Below are 12,619 nucleotides of genomic sequence, written 5' to 3'. Positions count from 1 at the left end.
AAACACACTGGCTTATGCATGCAGGAAAAAATATGCTGGGATTTGGTGAAGAAAGGTCTTTTACTGTGAATTTCTTCTAACGGGGATATTGTTGGGGTTATTAACTATTATTGAGTGTAAGTTGATGCCTTCTGATTTATTTGAATTCATTAAAAGTCATCAGAATACCTTCGTTTGAAGAAATGAACTGATAATTACTTGGCTTCGCCTAGCACCCCAATCTTTTTCCCTGCCACGCAAATACCAAAGTTGAAAGAGCTTACCACTGGAAATGTAAATAACGGAAATCATCTATACTCTATGGGCATAAAAATACATCCTACTATCCTGCAAAAGTTCAAGACTTTGAAAGATTTTGTAGGTAGCTAGCTTGTTACATCATAATTCGTGCTTTTAAAAGAAGAGAAATTTGGAAACTGTAGTAATTAGGTATAGATAATTAAAAAAGACGAATAACAACAGAAGTCATAGGTTAGAGCTAGCCATGGGATGGGGAGCTGGACTTGGAGGCTAACATTAGGGAACACTTACCTAAAACTAAAGCTAGCTATTTATGGTTACTAAACATGCAATAGTAATGTAAAATTAATAACATTACAGTTCAACAAACCAAAGTTTTCTGCTTTTAGTCAGCCAACAGCTTTATATAGCATTTTGAATTTTAGGACAACAATTAGTTGCGCGCCAGGGCACATGAATTATGCAACAAATTGTAAACAAATATGGCTACATACGCCATAAAATATAAAACTGTGGCTTTTCCAGGGAAATGCGAATCTGCTTGCTCCACCGACATAAAAACCAAACGTCTGAAAAGATCAAAGTTCTTACTACTTGTGATTTCAAATCCACTTTAAACGCTAGCCTTTGTTTTCTACTTCTAACTTTACTTTACATCTAGCTCCACTTCTCACTTCACTTTTCTACTTCTTCACTTGGTCTCTTTTTTAATATGCTATGCTTTTTTAAACCACTATTTTTCCTTTTTTTCAAGGTAAAGGGATCGTTCTTCTGTCCTTTTTTTGTTGGCTTTATTTTCTACTTCTAAATTTACTTTACTTCTAGCTCCACGAAGCTCCACTTTCACTTCCAACTTCACTTTTCTACTTCTTCACTCAGACTTTTTTCTTTATAAATATGCTTTTTGAACCAATTATTTTACTTTTTTTAAGATTGTCCTTTTGTTTGTTTTTTTTGGTGACAAGAGGACACTTTTTTTGTAAAGTTAGCTGTTAAATTTATTTCAGCAAATCAAGTTGCTCCATTTTGATCACGTGGTGTAAACAAAGTAAACCCGCTATCAAAATGGATATAACTTTTTCGGAGACTTTAAACGAAATTTCAGCGACATCTAAGGAAAATGACGATAATAACTTTGCCTGTTACAGACACACAGACATACTCTCCGTATTATTATAAAAGATAGATATATTAAAAATGTGATAATATTATATATTTCTATTATAAGAAACTCTGTATATTTTAAAAAAAAATTACCTACAGTGGCAGTTATGACCAAATAAGAAAACCTATTAGCAGGAACATTTACCTGGTATGACTGTACTTGTAACTAAAGGAGAAGAAGAAAAAAAAGATAACAACAGTGTTATTAAAAACAAAATGTTTAAAATTTTAAGTAAAAGCTTTTTGGAAAATACCCGTCATCAAAGTTAAAAAAGGGCAAAAATTAAAGAATGTCTGAAGCACCTAAAACTGTTGGTATAACTCTGCATTGAATAAGCAAATGCAGTTATAGAAATAGTGTGTGACATGATGCAATTAACACTAATTGTTTTAACTATATATCTGTAGATATTTTTTTTTAATTTTTGCTCTTTTATAGCACTGATGATGGATGTTTTCTGCAAAGTTAAAATTTTTTCTTTTATTTATTCAACAAACATTTAACATTATGAATATTACTAACACATTATTTTATTCACTAAAAAACGGGAACAGAAATCCACCAAAAAGACGAATAAATTAGTAAAATTTTAGTTATATGCATACATTTGGTTTCTTATTATCGTTGGAATTGTTTTTTGGTTTTTTAACTTTGGAAAACATTTTTCTATATTCCTTACACTAGAAAGTTACTACCGTGAGTTCTGTTTATTTATTATTCATTTTTACCTTTTTATGTTCGGAATAAGAATAAATTACATTTCTAGAAATGGCAAGTTTTATGTTTTAATTCAGTAATAAATTAAATCTAAACTTAAATAATGCATAAAAGTAAGAAGATAAACTTACTTCCAGCAGGTGTTGTAGTTGCTATATTTCCAGCAGGCGTTGTGGTCACTAAGTTAAAAAAACAAGAGATTAATAAAAACTTACTACACCACAAAGTAAAAATAGTTTTACCAAGCGCAAAATGTGAATTAAAAAACTGTAGTATTTCAATATAGTATTAAATATAGTATTTCAATATTAACAGCTGTATTCTGTTCAAAATGGCAGCCAAAGTCCTAATTTATGCTACAGACGTGAAACAACCATCCTTAGCATTTGTATGATTGGCAAAAATCTGAGGACTGGAGTATATTTGACAAGCAAACCCATGAATTTTTCTAAAGCTAATTACTAGTAGTTAGCCTTAGAATATAGTAGCCATTTTGTCTCTGTGCTTTAACATATGTGGCGCTATGGAAAGTACAAAATATGTTGAGAAAGCAAGAAATACTAACAGAGTAATTTTGTACACGAGACACACTTCCTTTGATTTTCCACAAGCTAACAATTTGTACTCTATTACTGCTTATTAACATTGTTAGATTTTAAATTTACAAAGGAGAGAAAACATAAAAATTCATACATTTTATTCAAAAATGAACCAAGTATGTTTACTTCAAGCACAATTGCAGGTTAGCACCATTCACTTTTAACCCTATTCACGTCAGGCTTTTAAAAGGCTCTGAAAAGATGAGCAGAGGGGCTAAAAAAGCTTCCTCCAAAAGTCATGAAGGACACATCGTATTGTCACAACACTTCGCAAATATGTTTGTTAGCACAATGGAGGACAATTGGGTTAAAAAAATTTGGATTGCTAGTTGAAGATGATGTCATCATATATTTCTGAACTTTTAAACAAAAAAACTTGTATAGTTCATCACTTAGTAGTTAACATTTTATAATTTTTTATTATTAGTGAGAACCAAAACAATAAAGTAGTGGCAGATAAATTAATTTTTAAGGAGAAAACATTTTGTATGAGATGTAGAAGTTATGATAGTTATAATAAAAAAACAAAATGAAATACTAATTATGAAAAATATTAAAGTTGTATAATGGTAAATTAGGATCTGCAAAATTTTTAGCCAAGTAAATAAGAATAAATTTAACTGGAAAGCAGAGTGATGACACTTAATGATAACTTTTTTTGATATTTTGTTGGATTTTTTTTATGGATACATACTTCAAACACACAGTTCTTTATTTTGTTTTTTCACATTACTGAATGACCAATAAACATAAAACAAAAAAATAAATTAAAACAATTGACAGTATAGAAAAAAAATCTTCTTACCAGTTCCACAAGGCGGAGTTAAACAACGAACTAAAACAAAAAAGAAGCAACTAGTTGTAAGACCTCTGAAAATATCTAAATCACAAAATGTAAGGGAAAGTAAGGTCAAGAGTTTTTTTAAAAATTGTTATTTAAGAATCAACTTTACAAAAAAAGGACTATCATAGGTGTAGTTTGATATTCATGACACTTACTTTAGGACAAAATGAAAATACATCAGAAGCAATTCTTTTATTTTAACGTGCATTTTATTCATTTACTGTAAATCTCATTATGACATTGGTAATCGTACATGTCAGAGAACAATAAAAACTAAAGATAGCAAAGAAGTCGTAATGATCGCATCCCATGGCTGACATCAGATTTTAAAGTTGATCAAATTATTTTTAGGCAGATTGCTTTAATACATTAACAACCGATTACCCCAGGCTGTACCGCAAAATATCACCTGAGATCTAAGTGTTGATTGAAAGTGCATGTATTCTGTCATTGTTTGAGATTAATTTTATTAATTATGTTTTAGGATAAATATCTTTCTTCAAAAATTATCAGTTTTACAGTTGTAATATAGTTCTAAACACGGTTAAATCACTTATTATGAAGTGTGCGTCCAGTTCTAGAAACACGCTGGAAGTAATTTTGTGAAAACAAAATAAAAATAGTCTTAACAATTGGTTATGCAGCATTGACAAGTAGTCATCCATCTATAAAAACAATTTTATTTCTGATCAACCGAGTGATGTTTGAAGACCTTTACCCAGGAGAAGCCAGGTGTATTAAATTTTAAATTAAATTAAAAATCAGGACCATAAATTATATGTAATTTAAGTATATAAGAAAAAATACACTTTCCTGTTCTAATAAAACTTATTTTATCAAAGTCAACAGGAAAAGTCTTCTCTTACAAACATAAGTGACAATTAAAATTAAAATTACCATAACTTACATATTGCAATTTTTGCAGATGCATCACACTGTCCCAATGTCATTTCATTGGCGTCTTTACGCCACATGCATTTACCTTTAGATGGATCGGTATTCCAACTACTGTTCTGATACATGAATGAAACACAATTTTCACTGTTTTCCTGCGCTAAAATTAAAAATCAATAATATTGTTTTTTTAAAGAAAATATGCTTTGCTTTTAAAGCTTGTCTTCACTTAACATGTATATCAATCTACAGAGAAAATGGAAAATTAGCTTTTGTGACAACCAATGACTAAAATTCCCAATACTTTACTGATTTTTAAGCAATTTTTAGCTGAAATTTCGAAATTATTGGAACCTTTGATTACCATAAAATTGTAAATGTAATTGCAACTATAATATAAAACAGACTAGAAATTAAAATGCATATTTTTGAGAATAGTTCTGAAGAAATTAATGATACTCCTGACTTTTTAGAAAAATTACTGACAATTCATTGACAATTACTGACATTCTTCACAGAGTGGACACCCTTCTACAAAATATAAAAAATGAAAACTTAGTTCTGTAAAAGCGTATTTTATTTCTATCATACCAAGCCGTGGCTCTTAAGTGTTACAATTTAAAAGCTTTTCTATATTTCATATAAAAAATAATATGTTTATTAGCGAAGCAGTTAGTATGCAGTTAGTAAAAAATTTAAATAAAAATTGAATTTGGCGTAACCAATATAATTATTTAACCATGGGTATTATCATAGACTTTTTTGAGAAAATGTGTAATAATTAAAGGTAGTGTTTGCTAAAAACTGAAAGTCATTTTGCATAAAGAATACATACTACTAGTCGTTAGCCCGTGGAAAATCCACGGGTTTGCCCGTCCTTTTTATACCGCATTGCATGCTTCTCGCTATTGTGCAGCTAAGCTACCATTTTGCGTGACAGACAGACAGACAGACAGACAGACGTATACGGGTATTATAATATAGATTATTAAAAATTAATAAATTCAAAGAACAAGTGCAATGTTGCTTTTCAGACTTTCAGAGCTTCCTTCCTCATGTTACTACTTTCTCATTTTGTAAACCCTACGCACACGAAAATGAGGCTTATCTAATATGCATCTGCCTATGTCAGTGACAAGGTTCAAATTCAAGACTGAAAAACACGAAGACTGTGTAAAGAAAAAAATTGTAAGTCTGTACATATAAACATAGCCCCTGGCTACGAGCTAGACACTTTCAAAAAATAATTCTAAATAATTTTTCGCTGCTATTGGAAAAATAAAATCACAAATAAACAACCTAAAAGTTCATTTCAAAATATGCAGTAGAAAATAGTAACAACGCATAAGTCAAAGTATGTATGTATAATAAACAGTACATCACGTTTTTTAGAAGCATTTTTGAGTGCCCAGTGATTTTTAATCTAACGTCAGGGCATGGATGTTGAACTTTGAACTGTTGTACGATATGATGATTTCTCAGATGTAATTAATTGTGCAAGCACGAAGACATTATTCCAATTTCTTCTATTATATTGAATGGAAATTTGGTTTTTTTTTAATTTTTTAAAAATCAGTTGTGGACAACGAACATACTTAATTCAAGTCTTCGATTTAAGTGTTTTGCTCAATTAAATCTATATTGTGCTTCAATTTTTAACTCACACTTTCAACTCACCTCAATTTGCGCATCATTTATGCCAATTTTATATTACAGACAGGCTCAATTTCTCCTATTTCAACTGATTTGCCAAAACACTGCATTTAAACAGCTACAACAGTAAATCAAACCTTGGATTGGATTGAATTAACTATCAAAAGCTTCATTGTTTTGTAAAGAAAGCTGCGAAGGATCCCACTGACAAATCAAGGGTGGAAGAGATATCCCTGTTATTTGAAGACTTGGAAATCAATGAAATGGATGATTTACTGATACAAGCCAACTACTTGGCTGACGATGTTGACGACTTCTTAGATGAGCATCTGATAGCCCAATTAATGGAGTCGAGTAAAGACATTGGAGAAGTTGTCAACCTTACAAAGTAGCTACAGAATAAAACACAAAGAGCTACTGAAATTGCAGGTAGTTTATGAAACATCTACACACGCTGAAGTCTTTAATATAATGACGATTTGAACGAAGAATTACATCAGAGATGCTCATGACACTCAACACAACAAAAGATTAAGTGACTATGTTCTTGATCAACAGAAGAAAGTTGCAGAAGAGAAGCAGTATAAATTTCTAACAGCTGACATTGGACGAATGCTGGTGGATCTGGAAAATTTATCATCATCAATACAAACCATGTTGGCCATTTTGTGGTTACAACTCTGAAAATGATGTCTGTACTTTTAACATGTAATTCTACAATTTCAAGTAATTTTACAGACACACAACACCAAGGAAACCTATGCCAGATCTTCTTAAAAATAATTATCTCGAGAATCTAGCTCTCTTATTGGTCAAGTTGGTAAATGACATTAAAAAAAATTGGAAAAGACTACAGCAAAGGTTTTTATACACGTAGCGCTTTCAGCGTTCAAAAAAATTTCAAAAATGATTCTTATTTTTTAAATGAATAGTGCCCGATAAAGCACTCTTAAATATTGTGCAATGTTGAGCACTTCAAGGCATGTGTCTAAACAGTTGTGCCAAAAGATTGGACTTTAAGCTTTAAGCATTAACTTACCGTCTAACCGGTTAAGCATAAGCAAAGTTTTGTGCTGAGCACTTGAAATTAGTTCTTCTTGGGTTTTTTTGGAAAATGCATTGAAATTCAATAATTCAATTTGTCAATTCAATTCAATTTTGTATGTAACGGTATGTCAGAAAATGAGTATTCAAATGGCGCAGTTTTTTCAGAAACAGTTAGTCTCTATTTAATACCCGTTTCAATAAACGAACCACGATTTACTTAACCATGTCCTTGGTATTAAGAGAAAAACATAAGAACAAATCAGACTAAAAAAGGTTAAAATATACCAGACAAAAAATGCCAGGACAGATCTTACTTTTAAAACGTATTAATGTATATACATTAAAACTGTAAAACGTTCTTGCTGTTGTTAGAATGTGGTTGTTGAAAACAAAACCTTGGTTATGGTGTAACCTAATAACAGTTCTTTGCACTAAACCCCAGACATCTGAAGCGACAATTCCATAGTGATATACTACAGCATATTAAAACAGGAGTGGCCTGGATCTTAAAATATACCATATTATATTTTACTGCAGTTTAACATGATATTGAGACGAATTAAGATTTGATTTAGATGGTTCGGGCTGTTTTCTACTTTAAGAATTTTTTTTTGCAGAACGAAATGGACAAGAACAGAACAGAACAGAAAATTTTCTTATGAAATAAAAAAACCTGATTGGCTAACTAATTTTTTACCTGTTGCTTTGGTACACAATGCAAAAAAAAAGTTGAACTCGATTCTACTTTGCCCAGAACAGAACAGACAAGAAAAATTTGCTGATGTAAACATTTTAGGTACATATGCTCAGAAGTTTTTATGTTCCTTTCCGTTTTGTTTTACGGGAAATTTTCTTGAAGTGAAAAATAGCCTTTTAATCATTGCAATGTTATTACAAAAAATCGTCTGATAATGAAGAGTTGATGAAAATAAAACAAACCATAAAATTTATGTTTTAATTGTTAAACAATTTCGCCATTAATTTACATTATGAGTATCTAATTATAGTGACATTTTAATTGAAAATTTACCTTATCTCGCCTAAAAAACACTTGTATTTGTTTCCAGGGGGGCTGTCGTGTTTTCGTATGTTTGGTCCTTAGAATTAACCAGCCGATGTCAAATGCATAATTACTTCATAATTTATGTACATAATTTTTGTGACACAAGCTTTTCAAAACGAATATAGCTGTGCTTTGGCCAACTAAAAAAGTTTTGTTTAAATAAGTTTCCAGATATTATTAATAAAAAAGGTATGTGATTTCTTTATTTGTGTATTAATATTAGTTAATATAGAAGTTTTTGTTTTGTAGCAGACACTACCTTTAATAATTACCTAAAAAGGAAATTCATTGACTTAAAATTGGTCACTGAATACTTTAAACCAGTCTCCTGGAATTCGGATTCAAAATAATTATGAATTTAAATTTTTAATTTTTTTATGTATGAATTTTTACAAGCAATAACAAATAGGTAAACTCTGTTCATCAAATTTGATTCTTCTAGGGTTTATATATGCTGAGAATATTAGAAGCCAAATTATACTTTATTAAATTGATTTGTTAAAAAAAATTTTCTTGTTGTTTTAGAGTCAACAAAATTGATATGGTTGCTTCACCACAAGCCAAGCAATTATGCCAACTATACTAAAATTTTAATATTTACAGGAGCAATAAATTCTACTGTTAAAAAGAAACCAGTCATATATGGCTCTGATCTGCTTAAATCAATTTGGAATCGTTTATCTAAAATATTTTTGCTGAATGACTGCTGAGGTAGTATCATTTCTGTAAAATTCTAACTTCTCCACTGGAAGTGATAAACACACAGGATGTCCACTAAGCCATATACAATAACCAAAACTGTTACTGTTTACCCGTACTTCTAAACAATTGTCAAATTTTCATATGGTTTACGTAACTACATTAAGTCACAATAACTAACTCTGTATTAGCACTCACAAACAATAAAAGTAACACTTTAAGAGACAATAATTAAATTCAACTTGTGCTAAATTTGTATGTTTGCTCCTAATTTAAATATTTTTTTTTTGAGATTAGATGTTAATGTTTAATATTGTGATTCTCTTTGTTCTTATAGTACTCTAGACAATAGAACATCGTGGAGGTGTATATACCAAAGGGGAAGCAAAGATATAAACACCAACAGGTAATATCCTATATATCTCTTTAACAACACTATTAAACTAGCTACTAAAAAAAACTTGAAAAAGCAAACAACCACAAAATGAGTTTTTCGTTTCTAAAAAGCACCAGCAAACACAAATTTAGTAGCAAATGCTACATGCATGTTTAAAATGCTTATATTAAAACAATGCTAATATTTTAATTGGCGAACTAAGACATGGTCCATTAAAGCATACACCATTATGATAGAGGTTGTTAAATAATGAAGTCAGTGTAGGGAATCAAGAAAATTTGGTAACAAATGATTTTCAGTGAATTTTATTTATGGCTGCAAAAACATTTCCAATGGTATAAAAAATCCAAGTAATTTTTAATGTACAAATTCTATAGGCGTTATAATTCTTTAGTGGATATATATCACATAGGCATCGGACATAAGCTTAAAAATGTCACATACACGCAGAAGTGTACAGGAGACTCAATTACAGAGTCCTCAATATAAACTCTTCTTGCAAAATCGAAGACAAGTCTTACTTTTTGCCAACTGCGTGGTGCAAGAGCAAAAGAGAACTTTAGGAGACAACAGTGCTGCTGTATGTCACCTTTAATTCTTTGACACTGGCAGTTCATTTTTACATAACATGACTTATATTATGAACAGATCAATTTCAAAAACATCTACAGTTTAGGGTTTTTCTTTTTTACACTACCGTATAATGTAAATCAATAATTATATATTCTTAGTTTTGTTGTATGTAGTTTAAAATTTAAGATTTAAATCTCGGGATAATATACCCTACTTGCCTTGGTTTTTAAGGTTTATTTTAAATTTTAAGATTTTTTTAAGTAATTTAAAACCCTGGTTTGCCTATGTATATTGTACCAGCAGATATTTTCAAGCCCACTCCCATTCCCCCCTCCTCTCCCTGGATTTCTTGTTTTTATCAATTACGTATACCCAACATTTTAGGATGTTGTTTTTTGCCCTTGGTTATTGTAAACTTTTTACTAAAACTAAAGTGAAAAATCAACAGCCTGTTTGGCATTCTTTACATAGTACATTTAAAAAAAAATTTGTCTCACGCATAAATTCAGACTTCTTTCAAAATAGTTTAAAAATCTTGGTTGGGAATACTGTAACTTTATGCAAGATTTAAACCTGTTTGCTTGATGTATCTTCCTCACACCAAAAAAGTAAGTCGTTTTTTAATACATTGTGAAAAATAGTGCTGCAATCTTTTTCCTCAAAAATAATTTAATACGTAGGGGCCTAAAATTATCTTTATCTAAGTTACGCAGCGTTGTTATTCTTTAATAACTGACAGTGAGCTAATTTTTTTTTTTTGTTTTTTTAAAAAGAAATTGTTTCCATTAATCAAAACAATTACCTGACACAAATTTTTGTGATCCAAAATCATTTTCGCTACTTAGTGTACTCCAAGCACTCCCATCAAATGCAATACAATATATAACACCTGAATCACCAACATAAGAGATATGTTTTGAAGCTGTATTATAACTGAATTCAACCTGATGATAATCTGTGTTCGTTCCAATCTTGCCTCCAATAGCGTCTAATTTTTCAGCTCTAATAGGTGTAAATTCAATTGCACCATTTGAAATATTTTCTTCATAAAACACCAGGTACTTTGATGTGAAAGGCGTATTTTCTAAAAAAAATGCAAAAAATAATTGTGTATTATGATACCAGAAATATGAAGCATTAATAATCAATTAATGATAATATGCGATATAATAATAATGAAAGCGCAGCATGCTGATGTTACCACAAGAATACCTTAAAAAAACATAAAAATGCCAGCATGCTGTAATGAGACAGAACAGTTACAATAAAATCAATTACGAAGCTGTATATATGTAATTATATGTAATCGATGGGAAAGCAGAAATACATTGTGTTAACAACATAAGGATAATTTTACACATGGAATATATATATATATATGTGAAAAATAAAGTTAAAAGAAATAAATTAGCATTTTTTAAAGCAAGAGTATAGGAAAAAAATCAATTTTTCGTAAAACAATCTTTTTTTAGTGATCGGATAGAAAAAGTTCAGAAATTCCAATTTTCCAAAAATTAAAAAAAAACTTTTTTGCTAAAGAATGAAAATCAAATATTTCTTTTCATATAATCATCTTGGATATCAGGTTTTATTGCTCAATTATGTTAGCAAACACATGCAGCATGAGAAGATGATGATTTCACATTTAATGTTTTGAGAAAGTACTTGTTACGTTTTAAACCTCTTTCATAAAACTTTAAAAACTCTAAGGGGGAGAGCATGCTTAGCATGGAGAGTAATGTTTGATCTAGAAACAATTTTTTTATTGCGTGACTTTAAGCAGAATGGAGTTATCCGAAGATCATAAATTGAAAATTGTGGAAAAATTTAATACAAAATTTCTAAAAAAAAATTGTTAAAGGCAATCCAAGTTATAAAATAATGTTGGGCTTATTATAGAGCTTAGAGAGTTGGTCTTAAAGACCAACCAAAGACTCTAACAAGTCTTTTTTAATTGTTTAAAAAGATATTCTGTCCTCTGTATATTTAGACCTGCTTAAGAATGTGCATTTAAACTTTATTAATATTATAAAAGTGAATTGATTAACATGATTTTTTTTCCAATGACCGAATAACTTGGAATTTGCAATTTAGTTTGCAATAACATATTTTCTGGGTAAGCTTGTATAGGACCTATATTTTTACACACAAAATTTGATTGCAAGCCGACATGCAGATCCCAACAGTGCCAAGAAAAATATCAGAAATATTTTTTAGAGTTATTTATGTTCTTGTTTACATATTTCTTAAGTCTGTAGAGGAATGCAATATACGAGAACCAAAAAATGACAATATTTTTCAAGAACAAGTGGGATAACTAGTTTATCATATAAACAGAGCATAAATTATTGTAACTTTATATACTTGGGAAACGGTTGTTCAATTTCAATCACAGTTTACGAGGTTCAACAACGAAAAAATTTATTGCAAGATAATATAATGTAATCATGTCTTTTAATTCATAATAATTTTTTTAATTCATGATAAATTATGCACGAGATGGTAATTATTTTAATAATTATAAAGAAAAACATATGGCACTTCTCTTTAATGACTATGTTGAAACAAAGGAATAATTGAATAATTGAACTGACGCATTAAAATTGGACTTATATTATAGAGCCTAAAAAGTTGGCTAACTAGTCTTTTTATATTGTAAGCTAAACTGTAAGTTTTGCTCATGTTAATTGTGGTGACAGAAGCACATTTTTTTAGCACTTGTGGTTGA

At 29.9% G+C, this 12,619-nt stretch overlaps 1 protein-coding gene across 4 annotated transcripts in view; it reads right to left on the bottom strand.

The window, feature by feature from the left end:
• LOC130632586 (uncharacterized) overlaps nt 1-12,619 on the bottom strand; it is a 79,577-nt gene that overhangs the window by 37,565 nt on the left and 29,393 nt on the right. For all 4 annotated transcript variants that reach the window (XM_057444488.1, XM_057444490.1, XM_057444485.1 and 1 more), the window contains 5 exons: nt 10,694-10,975; nt 4,473-4,619; nt 3,527-3,556; nt 2,254-2,301; nt 1,550-1,570 (listed from right to left, as the gene is read on the bottom strand). In XM_057444488.1, coding sequence (XP_057300471.1) covers nt 1,550-1,570; nt 2,254-2,301; nt 3,527-3,556; nt 4,473-4,619; nt 10,694-10,975 — 528 coding nt within the window. The remainder of the gene's footprint in view (nt 1-1,549; nt 1,571-2,253; nt 2,302-3,526; nt 3,557-4,472; nt 4,620-10,693; nt 10,976-12,619) is intronic.

The sequence above is a fragment of the Hydractinia symbiolongicarpus genome, chromosome 1 (assembly GCF_029227915.1).
Source record: "Hydractinia symbiolongicarpus strain clone_291-10 chromosome 1, HSymV2.1, whole genome shotgun sequence".
In the NCBI taxonomy this organism is placed as follows: Eukaryota; Metazoa; Cnidaria; class Hydrozoa; order Anthoathecata; family Hydractiniidae; genus Hydractinia; species Hydractinia symbiolongicarpus.
This window is presented reverse-complemented; position numbering and strand designations above follow the sequence as displayed.